The following is a 23,494-nucleotide window of genomic DNA, read 5'->3' as shown; positions in this document are numbered from 1 at the left end:
TGGGACCACGACTGGCCGTTGCAAGCTCTCGGCCTGCAAGTGGGACCCACTTGCCGCTGAGTTAAAACGAATTTAAAAGAGTAAGAATTAAAAACTACGCCTACATGGACAATATATACATACAGATTTCCAGGAAGGAAGCAACAAACACACCGCGCTCCCGGCCGTCTAAATCTTCTTCGCTATAAAAACGCGGGACGGCCCACGAAGTCCGGGACCGCCTAAAACGCCAAGAAAAAGTAAAAAGACAACAAAACTAGCCAGGCAACGAGGAGAAGAGAGGAGAGAAGAGAGGAGAGGGCGATGGAGATGGGCGGCGAGGAGATGATGATGACGTCGGGCGCCACGAGCCGGATCGTGCCGGTCTTCCGCTCCGTGCTGTCCCGCCGCGCGCTGCTCCGCCTCGCCGTCGCGCTCCACTCGCTCTTCCTCTGGCTCCTCCTCCTCGTCAGCCGCCGCCGCCGCAGCCCCGACGCGGCCGAGCCCCGCCTCGGCAAGGCCAGGACCCGCCGCAGGGCCGCCGAGGAGGAGGACGTGCGCCGACGCCGGGCCCTCGCGGAGGAGGTGCCCATGGTCGAGGACGACGACGCGGAAGGGAGGAGGTCCGGCACCTTCGTCATCTCCGGCGCCCGGAGGAACGCGCTCTTCTGCCGCGTCTGGAAGCCGGCCGCCGCCGCCGAGATGAGGTGAGAGAGGCCCTGACGTTTTTTTTCTCCTTCTTCCGCGATCAAAATTGGCTTAATTCCGTGGACCGTGGCCGTTTCGGTCGCTGCTGGGGAAATTGGTGGTTTCTTTTTGGTGGTTTGTGTGGATTTCGCTGTCGTGATCGTAATCGCTGGGGGAACGAGGAAACTGATTTTTCCGAGAAAGGGCGCCTTTTTGCGTGATCTGTTCTTCCGTTGAATCAGTCAATCACGTTGTATTTTCGCAATTTTGGATTTTGTTCATTTGGTACTGATCCATTGGAAACTTCGCTTATTTGTCGATTTCCGGCTTTTGCGTGTTGAATGGTTCTCTTGCAGTTTTTTGGGGGTCTTTCACTGATGCCAAAGGGTATTGATTTTCAGTTAAAGTTCCAATTTTGTGCGCCTGCTCAGACGATTCGGTGAGCATTTTAGACATTATAATCCATACTAGCTGCGGTTTCGATCACGCGCCAAGAGTTTGCCTTTACTGGATACCTGATGTTTTACAGACTCTGCTCAGTACACATAAAGAGACTTGCCGTGCGATGCACGTTGGGTACATTTAAGTTTTTTCACAGCTCCATTGTTCTCTGCATTCGGTAGTCATTACCTCTGTCTAGGATGCAATAAAGTTATAAGCTAGTCCTTATCTCCCAACTGTTGTTCCATTCTTATCCCTCGGCTGTCAATGAATAACCTTAACGTACTGGCTCAATGTGACTTAGGAAACCTTAGCTGTCAAGAAAGGGGCCAAGGGATTTTTTTTATTCTTGAATGACTGATCCTAGTTGTTCAACCGAGGTGTCAGATTATTCTTCACATGGCCCAGTATGTAGTTGCTCGAGCGGAATTAGTTGCTTGAGCTGACTATGAACTCTATTCTCAATTCGGATGACACTATAGTCAAACAACCACAGCTAGTTTAGGTAATCTGCCACCCCTAATTCCGCTGACAAATTTGATTTGATTACTCTACGCGCGTGAAACCTTCTGAAGAGTATGGTTCTCTTTCAATCTCTTCTGTAAGAAATGAGGAGTCCCGAGCATCGAATTGAACCCTTCTTTACTTGCTGTGGCGCAATTATCCGGTTCCTTACCTGTTAATTTTGTATTGATTATTTTCTTCTTTCACTGTAGGGGCATTTTGCTAATCGTACATGGGCTCAATGAGCACAGGTAAGGAAATCCTGTTGGGTCATCCCCCTCCCACCTAAACATGGTGATGTATATAAATTTCTATATTCTCCACTTCCTCGTAATTAAGTACATCTTAATATTGTCTCAGTGGAAGATATTTGCATTTTGCCGAGCAGCTGACAGCATGTGGGTTTGGAGTATATGCAATGGATTGGATAGGTAAGGAGCCCTACTTTTGGTTTTCTCAACATGTCTACTTCTGCTATGTTAAAGGAAATAATAAATATGGTTGGTTTGGTGGAAGTTTAGTGCTATATTTAGAAACAAAGTCAGAATGCACTGATCAATTTATAGGATTGTTGGTAGATCTGACATAATTATTTCTTGAAACACTAAAATCAAACAAAGTGGTAATCATTAATTGTTTGGTGTTTGCTAGAAGACTTGGAAACTATTGAGAATAATTTGTTCAGTGGATTATGTGTACATCAAAGTAACAAAGCGTTAGCTGTCTGGTAGCAGTAGTGGTATAACAATATTTGGAATCAAATATTTTCTTTTCAATAATGACATACGGAGGTAAAATATAACCCGACATACAGAGGTAAAATATAACACATGCTGCTAAGGCTACTTATGATATTCATCCTCAGAGTTGTGGATTCTTACCTTGCAAATTTTACTGATGGATCAAACAACACTAAATATCCACAGTTCTCAATCTCAGTTATCCTGTGAGCATGCCATTAGATTTTGCATTGGTTTTTTAGCAGGCTAACTTAAGCCTATGGATACAGGCCATGGTGGCAGCGATGGTCTGCACGGTTATGTGCCTTCACTAGATTATGTTATAGAAGACATGGTAAGTCTCTGTCTCTGCCTACTACTAAATGCTGTTACTGATTTTATTTTTTGATAGGAGCAATGTAATAATATGATTTCCTCTGAGCAGGAAGTACTTCTCGAAAAAATTATGCTGGAGGCTCCAGGGGTCCCTTGTTTTCTGCTTGGTCACTCCACTGGTGGAGCTGTTGTGTTAAAGGTACGGCTCGTCAAATTAAACCCTTTTTCTCTTCAATATTTAGGCCAGATTTAGACACTGACCCTACTCCTCTGGGCCCTGTGAACAATGGATACCCTGCCGGGCGGAGAATGGTGCAAAGCATTAACAAAATAGCCTGGTTGGAATGGTTTGGCTGACGATGCTCATTTAAAACGCTTAATTTTCCTCTTTCCCGTAAGCTCATCACTAGCTGTCGCTTTTCAGGCATCGCTGTATGCTCATATTAGAGCCAGACTGGAAGGGATCATCCTGACTTCACCAGCTGTGCGTGTAAAACCAGCGCATCCAATAGTTGGGGTAATATACCTATTCTTGTCCAAGTATATCTGTTGTATGAGCATTCTAAGAATCAACATGCTGCTCATTTCTTGAATCATGAAGCGTGGATGGATGACATGCATATACTTTTAAAAATTGATTGATGAAAATCTCCATATGTTGCTTTCCTATTTCATCAGAACTTATTTGGAAATACTCCCATCAGATTTTCTAGTTGAATGATTGATCTGACACTTCTGATTTCTGAAGCTATTGTAGAATCCCTGCTTTTGATTTCATCTTCAGATTGAAAACTTCAAATTTTGGCTCTATTTATTTGCATAACTTCTGAGACCTTTCTGAATTGACACGATGCAGGCTGTGGCACCAATATTCTCTCTGATAGCACCGAAGTTCCAATTCAAGGGAGCCAACAAGCGGGGCATCCCTGTCTCTCGCGACCCTGCTGCACTGCTAGCGAAATACTCCGACCCACTGGTGTACACTGGGCCGATCAGGGTCCGGACAGGCCATGAGATACTGCGCATTTCCTCCTTCCTGCTGCACAACCTGAAGAAAGTCACGGTCCCGTTCATGGTCCTGCACGGGACTGCGGACCGCGTGACAGATCCCTTGGCGTCGCAGGACCTCTACAACGAGGCCGCGTCCAGGCACAAGGACATGAGGCTGTACGAGGGGTTCCTCCACGACCTGCTCTTCGAGCCCGAGCGTGATGAGATCGCGGCGGACATCATCGAGTGGATGGACCGAACGCTCGCGCTGCAATCTGTGTAAAGATTAGTTTTCTGAAGATGAGGGTGGAGATAAAATCATGTGGTGATTACTCAGATCACGGCCATGGGATTGCAGTCGTGGGCTCATGGCATGATGGCTTTGGTCTCATTCTTGATGCATGATGGTATTTTCTGAGATTGATCTGCTGTTGGATGTTGTGATCCTCATCTCACATGCTGCCCTTGCAGGCCAATGAAATGGAAAAGTTAGTGAATTATGCTTTTGTATAAAACTCTATCTATGATGATAAATAAAGGGGCAACAAAAGAAGAACGCGTACTGCTGGCCTGCAAACCTGGATTCTGCTAAGCTTTACTCACCAATTATCCTGACAGCTGCAAACCTTTAAAACGAAAACAAGCAGCTGCCCGTATCCTGGCAGGTAGTTGTCTCGGACCAGCATGTGCCAAGTGGTGGTAGGGACCGTTAGGCAGCTTTTGAGAGTCAACAATGGCGAGCCGTGGATTATGCATGATTGGACATGTTCATATGATTATTCTATGAACCAAGGTGCAGATATTATAACCACCCCTGTCCGCATCCTCTAAAATAGAAGCCAGGTCCTGGCCGGTACTGGTAGCTGTCCTAGAAGGTTTGTCGTCAGCAGCCAAGTGGAAGCTGGGGACGTTGTACAGTTCCAAGTCAACTTTGAGTGTTGGAGGAGGTCCGTAAGATAATCTCATCTAACCGAGTCAAAGGATTTCCTTATATGAAGCTTGAGTAAAAGGCACGGTGTTTTGGATTGGTGAAACTTCCTCGCAAGATTTTGAAAATACATGGGAGGGAGTTCATATGGGAAGCAAGTCTAGATGCCATGATTTTGGCAATGATAGTAGAAATAGCATGAATGAGCCTAATTGGCCAAAAATCGTGCATCTTTCCCGGCACCATCATTCTTCGGATTCAAAGCAATGTTGGAGGAGTTGAGCCAATTAAAGTTGCCACTTAGAAGAGAGTGAAAGTTTCGGAAAACTGTTGAAATATTGGGCCCACTTTTTAGTGGCCCAAATTAGATTTCAGTTTTCCCTATAAATCTCAAAGCCCACATAGTGGTAGCCTTGTGAGTTTGAGCCCAAGTTGGTGGCAGCTCACTAGGGAGTGGCAAGAGGTGGGAAGTTTAGTCCCACATGGAAAGTTGGAAGGAAGTTAGACCACCTTATAAGGTGGGTTGTTCCACCACTAGTAAGTGAGTGAGAATAGGAGTGCTACACGCGCGCGCTCCTCCTCCTCGCTCGCTCGTCTCGACTCGACTCGACTCGACTCGACACGACGCGACGCGCTCGTGGTGAGTGGATTGAGCCTCGAGCCGAGACTTTCAGAGTCCTAGACGGACGCGTCGCAGTTAGTCGGTTCGGGTCGCTCCCGGATCGTGGGCTATCTGTAACCGACTCGAAACGTTCGTGCGACGTGGGCGTGGCCCACGTTGCCTAGGGTTTCCCGAGCCTATATAATCTCTTGCCCGGCTACCGCAGAAATACACTGAATACACGAGTTAGGGTTTCCACCTCTCTCTGCTTGCGCCGCCATCATAGCCTACTCCATCCCGCGCGCCGACGTGCATCGGCGAACGGGAGAGTACGTCTCGCGAATTAGGTTTTTGGGAAGCGCTCTGCGCGACTGCTCAAGCTCTTCATCACGGGTCGCCTTCCGTCCAAGTCGGGCGGTGCTGCCTACCATCGTCTTCAACGCCATCTACTTCGACCCGTCGTCCCCGTCGTCAACAACGTTATCATCAACAACGTTACTGCCGCCACATCATCTGCTACACCTCCACCGCCACCTCCACCAGATCGGTACGTGCGACATATCTCGATCTGTTTAGCGATGGATGTTGTACTGTTTGCTATGCTACTGTTCATGTTGATCACTACATCTAGTATGTTCGAGTTTCACATGTTAGTAGTTACCGTCGTCATGCTTAATATTCTGGAATTAATCATGGAAATTGTGCCTAATTATCCAACAATCCAAAAACCTAATTGTCGGCAATTTCCGAGTTAACAATGGCTGGTTTTTCCGATGCACCGAGGCCGGATAAGTTTACCGGTGTGCACTTTAAGAGGTGGCGATATAAGGTCATGCTCGGCTTACTCATCCGAAAGTGTTCGAAGTTACCGATGGTTTACTCGAAGGAACTATATCTGACCAAGATCGAACAAGTTCAAGGAAAACAATACTCTCTTCGTCGGATGCGTTCGAGTATTCTTGTTGATCGTCCGTGTGATGTGTACATGCACATAACGGATGGTAAAGAGCTCCGGGAGGCACCGAATGCTAAGTTCGGTGCAACCGATGCAGCGATGAACTCGTACATCATGGAGAACTTCCATGACATCGGGATGGTTAACAACCGTTCCGTAGTCGAACAAGCTCATGAGATACGGTGCATTGCGAAAGAGCTTGAACTCCTTAAGTGTGCCTTACCTGACAAGTTTGTGGCTGGATGCATCATCGCTAAGTTGCCCCCTTCATGGAGGAACTTTGCCACAACTCTCAAACACAAGAGACAGGAGATATCAGTTGAAAATTTGATAGCATCTCTTGATGTTGAGGAGAAAGCTCGGGCTAAGGATAATACTGAGAAAGGAGAGGGTCAGTCTAGCGCCAACATGGTGCAGAAGAAATCCTACAGCAAGAACAAAGGGAATAACAAGCCCTCCTTCAATAAGCCTATGAAGACTACAACCTTCAAGAAGAAGAAGATGATAAACAAAGCGGATCCGAGCTGCTTTACATGTGGAGAGACCGGCCACTTTTCTAAGGACTAGTCCGGAGAGGGCAGACCGCAAGAAAAAGGCGAGGCAAGTCAACACGGTGACCGCTAGCAATGCTGATGGGTACGGTAATCTCTTTACTTGTTCTTTCGGTATTTCAATCTCCATGTTGGTGGATTGATACAGGTGCTAATGTTCATGTGTGTGCTGACATATCCATGTTCACTTCTTACCAGGTCGCCCGGGATTCTTCCGTCTTGATGGGGAATGGGTCACATGCTTCGTTCGTGGTGTTGGCACGGTAGATCCGAAGTTCACTTCGGGGAAGATCGTGCAGCTGAGGAACGTGCAGCATGTCCCTACTATGAACAAGAATCTCGTTAGCGGCTCCCTTCTATGCAGAGATGGGTTTAAGGTTGTTTTAGAGTCGAATAAAGTAGTTGTTTCCAAGTTTGGACAATTTATTGGTAAAGGCTATGAGTGCGGACAATTTATTGGTAAAGGCTATGAGTGCGGACAATTTATTGTTCCGCTTTTCGCTTTCTGATTTCAGTAATAAGTCTGTGAACCATATCTGTGGCAATGTTAGTGATGATACCAGTGTTTGGCATTCTCGTTTATGTCACATTAATTTTGGTTTAATGTCTCGGTTATCCAGTTTAAGTTTAATTCCGAATTTCACCATTGCCAAAGGTTCTAAGTGCCATAGTTGTGTGCAATCGAAGCAACCACGGAAGCCTCACAAGGCGGCCGAGGAGAGAAACTTGGCACCTCTAGAACTCATACATTCTGATCTATGCGAGATGAATGGTGTGTTGACAAAAGGTGGAAAGAGATATTTCATGACATTGATTGATGATGCGACTAGATTTTGCTATGTTTATTTGTTGCGAACTAAAGATGAAGCTTTAGACTACTTTAAAATTTATAAGGCCGAAGTTGAAAATCAACTAGAGAGAAAGATCAAGCGTCTCGAGTCGGATCGTGGTGGCGAATACTTTCCTAAAATCTTTGATGAATTCTCGTGAGGAACATGGTATTATTCATGAGAGGACGCCTCCCTATTCACCCCAATCAAACGGGGTTGCTTGAGAGGAAAAACCGCACGCCGACCGACTTGGTGAATTCCATGTTAGCCACTGCTGGTTTATCAAAGGCATGGTGGGGGGAGGCTTTGTTGGCTTCATGTCATGTCCTGAATAGAGTTCCTAACAAGAATAAAGATAAAACCCCTTACGAGGAGTGTGCTGGGAGAAAACCATCACTTTCGTATTTGCGCACATGGGGATGTTTGGCGAAAGTCAATATTCCAATTACTAAGAAGCGCAAACTTGGACCAAAGACAGTGGATTGTATCTTTCTAGGTTATGCTCCTCGGAGTGTAGGATATAAATTTTTAGTAGTTCAATCCGAGGTACCTGATATGCATGTTGATACTATTATGGAATCTCGTGATGCAACATTTTTTGAGAATATGTTTCCTATGAAAGATATGCATAGCATTGCTAGAATTTCTACCGAGATAATTCCCGAGTCTAGTACATCTAATGAGTATTTTGAACAATCACATGAGAATGTTACCGAGAAGGATGACAATGAAGCTCCTAAACGGAGCAAGAGACGAAGGATTGAAAAATCCTTTGGTGATGATTTCATTGTGTACCTTGTGGATGATACTCCCACGTCCATTGCAGAGGCATATGCATCTCCGGATGCGGATGATCGGAAAGAAGTCGTCCATAACGAGATGGACTCGATTCTTTCTAATGGAACTTGGGAGCTATCAGAACAACCCCATGGATGCAAGCCTGTGGGCTGCAAATGGGTGTTCAAGAAGAAGCTAAGACCTGATGGTACTATTGAAAAATACAAGGCGCGGCTTGTAGCGAAAGGCTACACACAGAGAGAAGGCGAAGATTACTTCGACACCTATTCACCTGTCGCTAGACTTACCACCATTCGAGTACTACTATCCATGGCTGCCTCCTATGGTCTTATCGTTCATCAAATGGACGTAAAGATAGCTTTCCTTAATGGAGAGTTGGAAGAGGAAATCTATATGGATCAGCCTGATGGGTTTGTAGTAAAAGGTGAAGAAAGAAAGGTGTGCAAGTTGCTGAAATCTTTATATGGCCTGAAACAAGCACCTAAGCAATGGCATGAGAAGTTTGACAGAACTTTAACTTCTGTAGGCTTTGTTGTCAATGAGGCTGACAAGTGCGTTTACTATCGCCATGGTGGGGGCGAAGGTGTTATACTATGTTTGTATGTGGATGATATTCTGATCTTTGGTACAAACATGAGAGTAATACACGAGGTGAAGTCTTTCTTGTCAAAGAGCTTTGATATGAAAGATCTGGGAGAAGCTGATGTGATTCTGAACATCAAGCTGATTAAGAACGAGAGTGGGATTACTCTAACGCAATCCCATTATGTTGAGAAGATTTTGAGCCGGTTCGGCTATATTGATAGCAAGTCTTCTCCAACACCTTATGATCCCGAGTGTGACACTACGCAAGAACCGGAGGATTGCCATAGATCAATTGAGATATTCTCGGATCGTTGGCTCACTCATGTACTTAGCGAGCGCGACCGGACCCGATATCTCTTTTGCTGTTAGCAAGTTGAGTAGGTTCATGTCAAACCCGGTGCATCGATCATTGGCATGCACTTGATAGGGTCATGCGCTACCTATGTGGTACAATGAGTTATGGGATTCACTATTCGGGCACCCACTGTGCTTGAAGGATATAGTGATTCGAATTGGATCTCGGATGTAGCTGATCTATACGCCACAAGTGGGTATGTATTTACCTTTGGAGGTGGCGCGAGTATCATGGAGATCTTGCAAGCAAACCATATTGACGAGGTCAACTATGGAAGCGGAACTTATCGCTTTAGACACAACCACCGTTGAATCGGAATGGTTGCGTGAGCTCTTGATGGACTTGCCTCGTGGTTGAAAAACCTGTTCGGCAATCCTTTTGAATTGTGACAATCAAACCGTAATTGTCAAAGTGAACAATTCTAAGGATAACGCGAAGTCATCAAGACACGTCAAGAGACGTTTGAAGTCCGTCGAGAAATTGCGAAACTCCGGAGTAATAACCGTTACATATATTCAAACAGACAAAAACTGCGCAGATCCCTTTACAAAGGGACTATCACGTAATGTGATAGAAAGTGCATCGAGGAAGATGGGTTTGAGACCCGTTGATGTTATACCATAGTGGTAACCCAACCTTTGTGATCGGAGATCCCGTGAATTAGGACCTGGGAAGAACAAACTAGTGGTTTAATTGAGGAGAGTATTATGTAACCCTCTCTATGTGAAGATGCACAACTCTCATTTGCTGTAAGGCAGGTTGGCAACAAGCCTTAATGTGTTTATGTTGGCTATATTAGCAAAGATGCCGTCCTACGAGCATTCTTGAAATAACACACCTATATGAGTCCGATTGTTAAACGTCGCAATCTATGAGATTTGGGTGATCTCTACTAAACTCATGAAGAGACCACGAAGTATGACGCATATGCTTCACCCGCGGGGTAGGCTACCGGCAGCCATGTACTCGGTCATGACTTTGATTGAAACCCTGTTCACGCAAAACTTGCAATTCAAGGCTTAGTCCATTGTTCAAGTGTGAATGGATGTAGCTTAAGGTTCTAGGCGGAAGTTCAACTTAACAGTCTCCGCTGAAACACCGGTATATAAACAAGCAAGTGAGTATTGGTAAATCTCTAAATGGGGATTTGAGATCTGGTGGGGGATTGTTGAAATATTGGGCCCACTTTTTAGTGGCCCAAATTAGATTTCAGTTTTCCCTATAAATCTCAAAGCCCACATAGTGGTAGCCTTGTGAGTTTGAGCCCAAGTTGGTGGCAGCTCACTAGGGAGTGGCAAGAGGTGGGAAGTTTAGTCCCACATGGAAAGTTGGGAGGAAGTTAGACCACCTTATAAGGTGGGTTGTTCCACCACTAGTAAGTGAGTGAGAATAGGAGTGCTACACGCGCGCGCTCCTCCTCCTCCTCGACTCGACTCGACTCGACTCGACTCGACACGTCACGACGCGCGCGCCGCGCTCGTGGTGAGTGGATTGAGCCTCGAGCCGAGACTTTCCTTACTTTTTGCAGCTCAGGAAAACGAACAGAGTCCTAGACGGACGCGTCGCAGTTAGTCGGTTCGGGTCGCTCCGGATCGTGGGCTATCTGTAACCGACTCGAAACGTTCGTGCTACGTGGGCGTGGCCCACGTTGCCTAGGGTTTCCCGAGCCTATATAATCTCTTGCCCGGCTACCGCAGAAATACACTGAATACACGAGTTAGGGTTTCCACCTCTCTCTGCTTGCGCCGCCATCATAGCCTACTCCATCCCGCGCGCCGACGTGCATCCGCGAACGGGAGAGTAGGTCTCCGGAACCGCTCGTCCTTGCGATCCTGTACGGGAGAGGGCGAATTAGGTTTTTGGGAAGCGCTCGCGCGCGACTCGCTCAAGCTCTTCATCACGGGTCGCCTTCCGTCCAAGTCGGGCGGTGCTGCCTACCGTCGTCTTCAACGCCATCTACTTCGACCCGTCATCCCCGTCGTCAACAACGTTCTCATCAACAACGTTACTGCCGCCACATCATCTGCTACACCTCCACCGCCACCTCCACCAGATCGGTACGTGCGACATATCTCGATCTGTTTAGCGATGGATGTTGTACTATTTGCTATGCTACTGTTCATGTCGATCACTACATCTAGTATGTTCGAGTTTCACATGTTAGTAGTTACTGTCGTCATGCTTAATATTCTGGAATTAATCATGGAAATTGTGCCTAATTATCCAACAAAAACATTCATAATCTCCGGCTTAATGATCTCCCAACATGACTTGTAGAAAGCCTTGGCGAAGCCATCAGGGACGCGTGCTTTGTCATTAGGGGCACGTTTGGTAGCGTCGGGTGATTTGGGGCTCAATGAGGATAGGCTCTAGGTCCTTAGTGAAAGAACATCTCTCCATAATTATGTTTTGTGTGTTTGATGACAACATATGTGGTAATCTAATGTGGCGTAGTGTGCAGATATGATCTACATTATAGTTTGAAGTGAGAAGTATTAAAAATGGAAAAGCCATGGATGAAAAGGAAGAAGAAAGGAAGAAGTCTGGAATTTCCAGGCCAGAAATTCCGGGCCGGAAATTCTGAGAATTTTCGGCCCCCAAATTTTTGCTAAGGACTTAAGGTCCAGAGCCACTGGATGACCCCCGGATATTTGCCTGGACATTTTTGTCGCAGGGGCAAAATATCCGGTGGGCTTGAAATTCCGGCCCGGACATTTTGAGAATTTTCGGCCCCCAAAATTTCGCTAAGGACATGAGGGTCTAGGATCTCAGTATACCCCCCGGAAATTTGCCCGGACATTTGTATCGAGGGGGCAGAAATTCCAGGGGGGAGGGGACGGAAATTCCGGCCCCAACTAACACCGGAATTTCCGGCCCTAAAGTCTGCAACGGCTACAATTGGTGGGGGTATAAATACCCCCTTCTTCTTCCAGCTCAAGTTGCTCATTCTTGCTCAAGTTCATCCACCATTAGAGCCACTTCAAGAAACACAAGAATCACTAGATCTCCTCATCCAACCATCCAAAGCTCTTGATCTTTGGAGAATCGAAGGAGAAGACCCCGATCTACATCTTCACCGAGGAGAAACACAAGAATCACTAGATCTCCTCATCCAACCATCCAAAGCTCTTGATCCCCCTCATATGCTTGAGTGCCCCTTTGCTAGTGTTCCTCTTTGGAAACTCTTGTTGTTGTTGTTGTTGTTGTTATTGTTGTTGTTGTTGTTGTTGTTGTTGTTGTTGTTGTTGTTGTTGTTGTTGTTGTTGTTGTTGTTGTTGTTGTTGTTGTTGTTGTTGTTGTTGTTGTTGTTGTGTTGTTACACATATTGGGAGCCTCCAATTCGATTGTGGATGTGTGCCCCAAGAACCTTGTAAAGGCCTGATTTCCTCCTCGAGGAAATCCCTTAGTGGAAGTGGGCTAGGCCTTTGTGGCGTTGCTCACAGGAGACCTGAGCGAGGTCTTTCTGGCGTTGGTATGGCCTTCATGGCGACTACACTCCTCCAAACGTAGACGTACTTCCCCTCAAAAGGAAGGAACTACGGGAATCATCTATGTGTTTCCGTGTGCTCCACTCTCGGTTACCTCTATCCTTATTAGCTCTACTATATGTTGTCTAGCTATATCTTGATTAGTAGTTAATCTTGTCATATAGGTAAATTCACATAGTTGCATATCTAGAGAATTTACCTTTGTGTCAAGCCTAAATTGAAAAAGAACTAAAAAATGGTTAGCACCTATTCACCCCCCTCTAGGTGCGGCATACGATCCTTTCACTTAGGCCATTCGAAATGAGTCACGAGCCACAATTGACATGTTGTTTGGTTGCTCATGATCATCGATTGGGCCGAAAAGCTCATAGTGTTTGGTTGGATGTAGCCAAGCCCAAATCAAGTTGGAGATGCGATGTCACATGTTTGGTACCATCATGGCAAATGTTGTGGTCACCTCTTCTCTAGACTGGTTACCTTACCATACTATCACCACCATCACACATAAAGAAGCTACCAATTCGTCAGTTCATCCTAATAGTACATAAGAAGAGTCCCTAGGTACTACGAATGACAGTTCATAAGCAAAGTTCCTAGCTACTATGACTGATAGTTCATAAACACAATCCTAGCTACTTAGAATGGGGGTTTAACATTGCACTACGACGGTAATCATAGGGTAGTTCATCAGAGGGTCATCAACAGGGGAGTTCACAAAGGGGTATCAAGGGGGAGTTTCTTCTTCATCTTCCTTTTTCTTCTCACATGGTGGTGTGCCCTCTAGCCTCCCACATTGCGTTTTCCACTCGAGCCTCTTGTTCTTCCAGGCTTCATTGTCGTCTGCCTCCACGCCATGGTCGGTCTCAACTTCATCAAGCACAACAGGTACTTGGAAGTACTTATCCTCGCCCCAACCTAAGATCTAGTTGTGAATAATGTAGCAAGTAAGAACCAGCTTGACTTGAGCGTAGTAAGTTGGAAAGGTTTCTTGTCAAGGATCTTAAACCTATTCTTTAAAGAAGCAAAAGTCCTCTCAATGGTGACTCTAAGGCTTCAGTGTCTTAGATTTAATAACTCTTCCGCATTATTTGGTCTGTTGCCTGCACTGAACTCGTTGAGGTGATACCTCTCCTGAAGGGTGATAGAATCCAGCATCTCCAAGCTAGAACTTACCATCAGGTATTTGCAACCCATGAGGCCTGGACAAGCTGTCCATCAGCATATTGCATCATAAGGGCATCTCCAACCGCGCGACCCAAACCGCGCCCGCGCGTCCGTTTGGGTCGAGCCGGACAAAAACGCGGCCCAGCGCGCGGACCTATCCCTAAAACGGATGGCCGCGGCGTCCGGGACGACCCAAACCCGGCCCAAATCTGGGTCGAGTTTGCGTGGCCGCGGACGCCGGATGCTGGTCGCTCGCGTCCTCCCCTTGTCCGCCCCTGGCCCGCCTGTCTGTCTCCCAAAACACAAACTCCTCGCACACATCTCCCGGCGCTCCGCCGCCAGCCAAGGACCGGCAATTTGGGAGAGGCGTCGACGCCGGCCACCGTCGTCGACACGCCGGCAAGCGGGGCGGAAGCATAGGTCGCGGCCCCGCGCTGCTTTCGCCGCGTCGTAGCATAGTCGGCGGACGCCGTCGCCGTCGCCACTGTCCTCCCACTGTCGCGAGACCTCCCGCCGTTCGCAGCTGCGCCGTTGCCGCCGGAGGTGAGCTCTCGTGCACCGTGTTTGGTCGGCCGAGACGGCCATGGCCTGCAGGTCCCTACGGACGCACCGGATGGCCTCCGCGTGCGACGTGTTCGATGAAATGGGCATACTAAAATTTGTCCCTTTTCATCTGTAGATCATGGTGGACAGCGACGACGACTACTTCTTCAAGAACTTCATCGACACGTCGTCCAGGGAGAGTTGGTTACTCCTCAACGTGGCCCGGCATCATTCCAGGAAGTTCTTCATGCACACCATGAAATTCGAGATCTAGCTGTACACAACCAGCTGCAGGCAGATTTGATCGAGCACGTCAGGCAGCATGTAGGCAACAATGCTGCAAACAACGATGATGAAGGAAATCCGGAAGCCTAGATCATTTGTATCTTTTTTTCATTTTTTTTAATAATACTTTATCCTTCATTACGTGGACAATGTAATGTGTAATAAATTTTGAGCATTTAAACTATTTTATATATTTTCTACAATTTATTTTGTGTTTTTATAGTGGATTTACAAGAAAAAGTACTGTACGGGGCCGCGACCCAAACCTGCCGCGTTGGGCGCAGGGCGCGATCCAAACGGACGCGCGGACGCGGGGCTCCGTCCGCGCGTCCGCTCGGCCACCCAAACGGCCCAAAACGGACGGCCCAGCGCGTCCGTTTGGGTTACGCGGTTGGAGATGCCCTAAGCTCACCCCAACCAGCAAGCAAGCACATATGTGAACTCATATCGAAATCCACATCAGCTAGGGCATTCTGACTATTGTAGTGCTTTCTTCCTCTAAATGTGGAAGACAATGCTTTGGGCATCCTTGCTAACACATGAGTACCATCGGTAGCCCCAATACAATCCCGTGAAGTAATAAATAAACAGTCATGTTTGTGACCATCTAAGAGCATCTCTAACGGAGCCCTAAACACGTGAACTGAAAAGCGCAAGTTCAGTCTCCCGAGAAACTAGTTTCGAGCGAATTCGGAGGTGGCGCAGAGCAGAACCCGTAAATCAGAACCGAAAAACTTGAAATTAAAATTTATCAGGATAATTGTTCATCGCAGTACAACTTCGGCGATGAAATTCATAGTCATACATACATAATTTACATATGGATCGCAAAATAAAGATCATATATATGTAGTTCCTCCGCTGCGTGACCAAACGATGAACAAAATTCGGCCCCAAGATACTTATCGGGGCCTCTACGCGCGACGGAGGATGGGGAGGCGGACGACGGCGAGGCGGAGGACGATAGAGGGGGCGCGACCCTGCTCGGCGTCGATGTCCACGATCTCATGCTTGACGCGGCGGACGGCAGCCTCCCTCTGCGCAGCCTCGTACATGCACATATGCCGGACGGCGTCCGCCTCCTCGCGGAGGAACCGCGCGCGTACCTCTGCCTCCGATATGATGGCAACCTGCTGGATCGCCGACGCGTCGTCGTCGTTGAGGACATAGTGGCCGGAATTGAACATTTTGCAACACGGCGCCTCCTCCTCCTCCTCGCTGCTGTCATCGACAGGCGGCGCAAATGTCCGGCACGATCCTCCGGAGGAAGAGCCCTCGCTGCTATTGGCATAGCAGGCGAGCTTCCCCGGAGGCGTGAGCCCCAGTTGGTCCACCGCCGCGCGCTCCGCTTCCGAGCGCCCTCGGAGCGGTTCCACCTCTTCCGCTCCACCTCCGAGCGGAAGACCGGGGGGCGCGGCGGCGAGTTGCTGCCGCCAATCCGACCGCCTCCCATCCCGCAGCTGCCAGCGCCAACCATGTGGTGGAGGTGGAGGTCGCGGATGTGCGATTGCGGCGGCGGCTAAGCTCAAATTTCTCGTTGGAGTCGCGGGCGGAAGAGGGCGGAGCGGCGGAGGGGAGTAGGGTTTTGGAACTGAGAATTTCTCGGGCCGCGCGTGGACTTTCTCATGCCCATGAGAATTTTTTTCGGGCCGAGCCGGGAGTTCAAGACTCTATTCTGCGCGGCTTTTGGCTCGAACCCGTAAATCCGCCAGAAAAATTCAGTTCCGGCAGCAATTACGGGCTCTGTTAATGAATTGAAGGAACATAAATTATCCTCAGCCTGAAATATGGAACCACCTGTTCTTGATCGTGGGTGGTGAGCTACAAATAACACTTGCTCGAAGTTGCGAGAAACAGTCTTGGGAAATGTGCTATAGATCACTAAACCTCTGATTACGACTCATAACACGAAGAAACATGGCGGGCTTTGGATGCACACGCTCCTGTCGATCTCGGCCCCACACTCTTTTTACTTTCCTTCATTCAACGAATCGTGTACTCTACTTCCCGCCATGTGCCGCACTGAACCGAGAGAAGCAAACACGTTGGGCGCTACTACGTCGTGTCGGTCCGAAGGTCAGAGCACGAGCATGTCTGCATGTGCCAAATGACTTGCAGGACAAATGACTCGGGACTCGGAACCAATTAGAAACATAACTAAAATAACGAGTCCAGACATGACAAGTCAAAGTTTTTCAGCTAATCTATATTACGGAAATATTAAGTACGGAGTAGGTAGGTAGATCATCGATCCTGCACGAGTGCACGGACGAGCAGAAACCTCGATCGCCATCGGCAACGTCAGGCGTCGACGACGGCGGCTACCGGCCGTGCGACCAGCCGCTGCACCCGCTCGGCCATGCCCCGGACGCTGGCGCCGAGGCGCGCCACGAGCGCCGCCTCGCTCCACCCCTCGCCCCGCACGGCGTCGCACTCGAACGCCCACGAGATCCTGCACCCGCCGCCGAGGTCGCCGTCGTCCAGGACGCGGAGCGTGGCGACGTAGCGGCTGAACCCCATGTTGCTGGCGACGACGGCGTAGCGGAGGCGCCGCGCCGCCTGGTCCACCTCCAGCAGCTGCTCGCGCGCCCACAGGCCGGTGGCGCGCGAGGCCACGTGCCGGACGCAGCCGGGGATGATCAGCTGGTGGCCGTCGCCGTCGTCGTCGTCGCTGCCGGCGCCGTCGGCCACGCGCTCGCACACGTCGATGCCGGGCAGGTAGCGGTGGGCGGAGAAGAAGCTGGCGACGTGCGCCCACGCGGCGCCCGCCGGCGTGCCCGGCAGCGCGGCCTCCACGGCGCCTCGCCACTGCTCTTGCGGCGCAACCCCCCGTCCCCGTGGCACGGCCTCCACGGCTCCTCGACACTGCTCGGGCGCCGCGGTGGCGACCCACCCTTGCCGCGCCTCGCCACTGATCTCCATTCCTCCGTTGTCGCGCCCCCTGGAACGATAGCTTTCAGTACGTACGTACGTACGTGTTTGGCCTGATGGACTGATACAACTGCTGGTTAGGTAGGTAGGTTGGTTGTTTTATATAGGAGTGGTAGTTGTGTGCAGCAAACGACATGCTATAGAGTAACACGTGTGAATGTGTGACTTCGAAGAACACGTACGTGCACTACCCATGACAATTGCAAGATAGTGAATACTGATGAGTGTGCTCAGGAGCAAATGATACTTTCCAGCGGCTTCGAACCCAGATTTCGTGCTCCCGAGCTCCAGTGCTCCTGGTTAGTTCAAAAAATTCAAAACCATATCTGTGAGTCTTAAAAAAAATGAAAAAAAATATTCGGATGTAGTTCATGAATTATCCCACAAATGTGTAAAATATCAATTCCAAATACTTTGTATTCCGAGCTGTAAAAAAATAACAAAAATGTAGATCTGTAGAAGTATGTTTCAAATCCCCAAATTTCATCAGATTTGTCATTTTTGTGTAGCCCACAGTACAAAGAATTTCAAGTCACGATTTTACATGCTTGTGGGATACAACACTAACTATGTGCAGAATTATTTTCAGATTTTTTTAAAACTTGTAAACCATAATTTTAAATTTATTTGAACGACGAGAGCACTGGTGCTCAAGAGCAAATGATACTTTCCGGCTTCTGAGTCATTTTCTTCCTTCCTTATATTGCTGTATACTCCTGGGATCATGATTGGTTCAACTATGTTTGGGTGATTGCTTCACTGATTGCCAGTCAGAGAAGAGATGGAAATTTGTGGCCGGTTATCATGGTTCAACTATGTTTGGGTGATTGCTTCACTGATTGCCAGTCAGAGAAGAGATGGAAATTTGTGGCCGGTTGTTTAGCTACCTTAATCTAACTTGTTATGCCACAGCTGTCGGATTACGAGTCAGCGGAGGGCAGAGCTGTCCATCTGGCTAGCGTCTGTAGTCACTCAACACTAAAATTTGCTTATGGGAGTTCATCACCAATTCGAAGTAGAATCCTTGCTCTACCAATTTAAAGCAGAGGTCTGCAACTTGAGGAGAAGGATGAGGAGGCGATGACCTGATCCTTATACAACGGATCATGATCATGTACAACAACCTGAACAAATTATACCTCTGTCTTATCTCTACCTGATATCGCTAATACTTTTTTTTGAGGCTCAATCAGTGGGTTCCCCCACTGATATTTTTTTATTAATTTTCAAGCCACATCTATCTACAGGCTCCAAGCCTAAAATAAAATAAAAGAGAAAGGGCAGATGTTACCGAAATCTCTCAACCCAATTTCTGAAGTCACTATAGGATTTTTTGGTGGCTTTATGCAAAAGAAGAGTCAAGTCATCCCCCTTAAACTTCTTCCTGCATCTGTAGAGGCTTGGAGGAATACATTTGAAGATGAAATCATTACGCATAGTCCAAATCGACCAAGCAGTCAATATAATGATCTCCATAAAAAAAGGCTCCTTAAGAGAAGTCTTTAGACTATATGAAGCTCTGAATATCAGCTTGCTGTAGTGGAAAAAAAAAAACAGATATGTGCAAAAGGGCTTGTTTCCACGCAACTATCGCTAATACTTGCTCGTTACTGAAATAAAATAATGCGTTCAGTTTAGCAAAATACAGCTAAACCAAATAGCAGCCAGAGCAATTTTCACAAGACGCGCACGTGCTGGTACTCGTCGTTAGCGGTCCAGTGGTTAATGCAGTTCCAGTTGTGCTCGGTTCTCAATCATCTCCAGCTGCGTCTGGTACCATTGGCGCGACGCAAAGTGATCGGGCCGGGCCGTCTGCAGACGCAAATCTGGCTCAAATATGCGTCTTGGATGCGTCTCTGCGGACGCTGCGCGGACGCGCAAAGTGTCCGCTCGCGTCTGACGGACGTTTCGTCTGGCTCGCCTGGAAGTGACCTAGCGTCGATGCGTCTTCTCCGCCAATACTGGCGCCGAGGCGTCACTTCGGCAGTATGCGACCGCGTAAATGGCGATGTCTCGCGTGACAGCGCGGCCGTCGCCTACCTCTGCACACGAAGTAATGGCGATGCCACGTGTGCTGCGGCTATCGTCCTGCCTCCGATCTATATAAACCTCCGATCTATATAAACAGGGGCGCGAGCATCTCATCTCCTCCCCACTAAACCCTAGCCGCCGCACAACCTCCACCGTAGCGCCGCTGCCGCTCAGACTCCGCCGGAGCCACCATGAGCAGCGCCGGCCATAGCGGCCGCACGAAAGGCGGCGGAGAAGCAGGCGAAGAAGCGACACAACAACAGAGCCAGCCCGTCAGGCACCAAGTAGTTTAGATTTTACTTTCTATAGTTTCTATGCTATCAAATGTACTACTATATTTACTTTCAAATATGTTGCAAATCTAAAATTGGGTCATCCCAGGGGACGCACACCCAGACGCAAATGAACGCGCGGACAAAATATATCCGCGCGGCGACGCAAACGGACGCTCGCGACCACTTTTGAGCGTCCGAAATGTGTCGCCCCGCTAGAGATGCCCTCTTGTTTGTCTGAGGCAAACCCAGCTCAACTATGCTAGAACTGCTCCCACACGACAACGGCACTTTTCAGTCGCCAGAAACTGATCCCACACGTATCGGAATACATTAATAATCTTGGCATCTAAGGTGTATAAAATGTAACCATGCACTTCAAGATGGAAGAGAATAAGCTACCCAGTGGCTTTTGTTTGAGCAGCTGAGCAAACTTCTCTGCAATGGCAGTAATACATATGCAGTAAGGAATGGTCAGTCATCTTTTAGTGGCACATAACTAGTACACACTGTAGATTAGAGTGGGTCCCTCTACAACTGTATTGCCACGCAAATTTACTTTACGGTCTAGGAAATGAAACCTGGCGATAGAAAAGAAAAAAAGGCGACCAAACTGGCGATCTACTTGATTCACTTGCAGATGAAAATGAACACAGCTCATTGGCAATAATCACATTACCTCGGCATGAACAAATGTGAGGCTTAAGCATTTCTTACATGTATGTAGCATGACCATGAACCAATTCCATGGAGCACTCATTAAAACGGTTTGCAGCTGAAGTGAAATGATGAGATATTTCCAAACAAAGCAACAGAAAGGCATGACAGCACACAGAGGACCTTCCACTCAACAGATCAACCAATATTACAAGAAGATCGTTGTTGGCTTGATAGTAAGAAAAGCTTTGTTTCCTAGCTTGAAAAAATATAACTGCTTGCAAGGAAACAAATATAACTACTAGAGTGGAGTCTTGCTTAGTCGTGAGCTTAGTCTCCATAACTAACCAGATGCAATTCTTTCACCCAAAAAAAAACTAACCAGATGCAACTGATTCATGGAGAAAAACAGAATATGATGCAAGTAGCATTCCGAGCAGTAAATCAGGTATAACTTGCAATTCAACTTTCATCAATAGCAAGAATAAAACAAAGAAATAGGAAACACATGTAGATTGCTAAACATTGATCATTAACAATGACACTACATAATTTCTCAAAAAAAAAAACATGAAAAGTTCAAGAAATAGAGGCAATAAGGCACGTAGATTGCTAACTAAAAGGTCTTATACTAGTGAACGGAGGGAGTAGTAAAATATAGAGAAGACCCCCAGAGGCCTAGATAGAAAAAACAAAAAAGTCAATTCGCCAGTTCAAGAAAACAGAGACATGGAACAGATATTAGCACATTTTTCAAACAGAACAAAAATGACGAAATGCGCTTTGCCAATTCTATTTATGCGAGATGACACGAAGTCTCAAATGGCATGCGTTTAGTTTCCCCACAAAGTTTTTTTCTGAAAAACTATACACCTACAGTGAATGAGATGTATTTCTAATAACTCAATGACCACATCATCAATATTAGAAATTCAAGCTATTAATTTGCACTCTTTTTGACCGGGAGGAAATCTGAAAAGCTGGTAAGCATTCAACACCTTCTCAGAGCGAACTAATTTACAATCACGAATGAACTTTCTTAGGAAAGTAACAATTCAACACAAAAAGGAGTGTGCTCAATTATCATTTTTGAAAACTGAAACATACAACAAGTTTGTCAATCTACTCAGGTTTTCTAGCAGCTTTTTTTTTTTTTTTTGAATTAGGGAGATAATTCTTACCATGGAGACTAGATAACTTTTATCTAGTTGGAGCTTGTAAATCTACGTTTATTTGCATACTATCTAGCAAGGATGAGATTAAGTAGATTGGGAGTGAGAAGAATATAAGTAAGCACAAGCTAACATTGCTCCCAGTTGAGGAAGCTGCAGAAGTACATCCATAGTGCAAAGTCTGTTGGCAACAAGTTCTAAAAAAAAAAGCATCCCCAAAGTCTGTTAGCAAAGCAACAAATGTTCGATGTGCACACACACACACACGCAAACAAAGGAGGAGGATGTGTCAAACCTTTACTGGAGACAGCAGGCTACATGTGAAACTCTAAATTAATTTATAAGTGGATGAGCATGAAAAGTGTAAAATTTCTGAATTTTTCAGTTCTGTGAGGAAGGGGAGGTACATGATGATGGTATCAGTGAGAGTTGGAACAGAGGAGAAAACCAAAGAACATGGCAAAAGATCACCATTCTAACAAGTTTCTAACAAGGTTTACCATCAGGATCACCAATTCTATCAAGCACAGGATCGTTTGTCAAAAATCACATCCACTCCCAAGCTCATAACCTAGCACAAAGGTGCAGTCTGAGAAGGCAATGCAAGCAGCACCAAAAACACAACTCCTGGAGATGAAGGGCCCAATTGATGGTAAAAGGAAGAGTGCGAGAGTGAGGATGATAATATTCCTATTCAAAAATCAGTTATAACAGAAAATTTCGATAATAAGTTGACTATGATGCAACCACTTGACCAAATGCAGCTTGCGAGTCAACAAAGAAGAAAATCGGACTCTTTTCATCCTGTGCTACAACAAAGGATAGAAAATTGGGACACCGTAAAATATTCACTATAGGTTTCATGCAACCACATAATATTCAGAGCCCCTAAATATAAACATGAACACAAAAAGATGAAGACGGTAGGTTCAAAATTCATCCAATTTATATATTGCAGCCCAAAAGGATACCAGCTAGGCCGTCAAGAAGTAGGACTCACTCAACATGTCAGATGAATGGTGAAGCATTCACAGCATAACCTTCTAGAGCCGGGAAGAAGGCATGCTGAACAAGACTTTGCTTGAGCCGGCATCCATGCATACAGAGGCCATCGCGGCCACGATAGAAGCTGCTAACCAATTTTCCATCACTAACAACGTGAAACAGCCACTCAGAAACCGTGACCAGAAGGAGCACGCCACCATCCACCGAGATAACGTCCGAATCCCTGTAGTTATAGTTATCATCAGAGTCTTCAACCCACCTCTTGATTTCTGCAACCGGCAGCTTGATTCGGTACTTCAAGTCCCAAACCTCGCTGTCGTAGTCCTGCAGCACCCGTATATCAACAACTTGAGCGGAATGGTCACGGGTGTAGATGCCGAGGGTGTCACCCATGTCAAAGATGTATGAGTAGTGGGAAACCACTGGTTGGTGCATCTCCCGGAAAGACTCGGCTATGGTGTCGAACACCATGAATTTGATTCCACGCGCAGGGTCATACGGGTTGCTGTCGCTCTCGGGATAATACACCGGGTACCAATGAAGGCAATCGTGTGTCCAGACAGGTACATTGAAGATCCACGACGCCGTCTCCGGCCACCCAATGTACCTCGGTGGCTGGTGGGAGCCCAGTGTGAAGACGTAGCAGCCAGTTTGATTTTTATTAGGTGCCGGATCTGCTACAACGCA

The 23,494-nt window shown here is 47.1% G+C and overlaps 2 protein-coding genes across 2 annotated transcripts; one reads left to right on the top strand and one right to left on the bottom strand.

Moving 5' to 3' along the window:
* The first annotated feature begins 269 nt into the window (after positions 1-269).
* LOC124660789 (monoacylglycerol lipase-like) lies at positions 270-4,201 on the top strand. Its single transcript, XM_047198624.1, has 7 exons — positions 270-686; positions 1,824-1,862; positions 1,972-2,042; positions 2,621-2,685; positions 2,776-2,865; positions 3,091-3,183; positions 3,523-4,201. The coding sequence occupies exons 1-7, from the start codon at positions 304-306 to the stop codon at positions 3,937-3,939; spliced, it is 1,158 nt and encodes a 385-aa protein (XP_047054580.1). The 5' UTR covers positions 270-303; the 3' UTR covers positions 3,940-4,201.
* Positions 4,202-17,040: 12,839 nt separating this feature from the next.
* Positions 17,041-17,661, bottom strand: LOC124663978. The gene has a single exon (XM_047201599.1). The coding sequence runs from the start codon at positions 17,659-17,661 to the stop codon at positions 17,041-17,043; it is 621 nt and encodes a 206-aa protein (XP_047057555.1).
* Positions 17,662-23,494: the final 5,833 nt, after the last annotated feature.

Source organism: Lolium rigidum, chromosome 6 (genome assembly GCF_022539505.1).
Source record: "Lolium rigidum isolate FL_2022 chromosome 6, APGP_CSIRO_Lrig_0.1, whole genome shotgun sequence".
Lineage (NCBI taxonomy): Eukaryota > Viridiplantae > Streptophyta > Magnoliopsida > Poales > Poaceae > Lolium > Lolium rigidum.
Note: the sequence above shows the minus strand (reverse complement) of the source record. Positions and strands in the feature narration are given on the sequence as shown.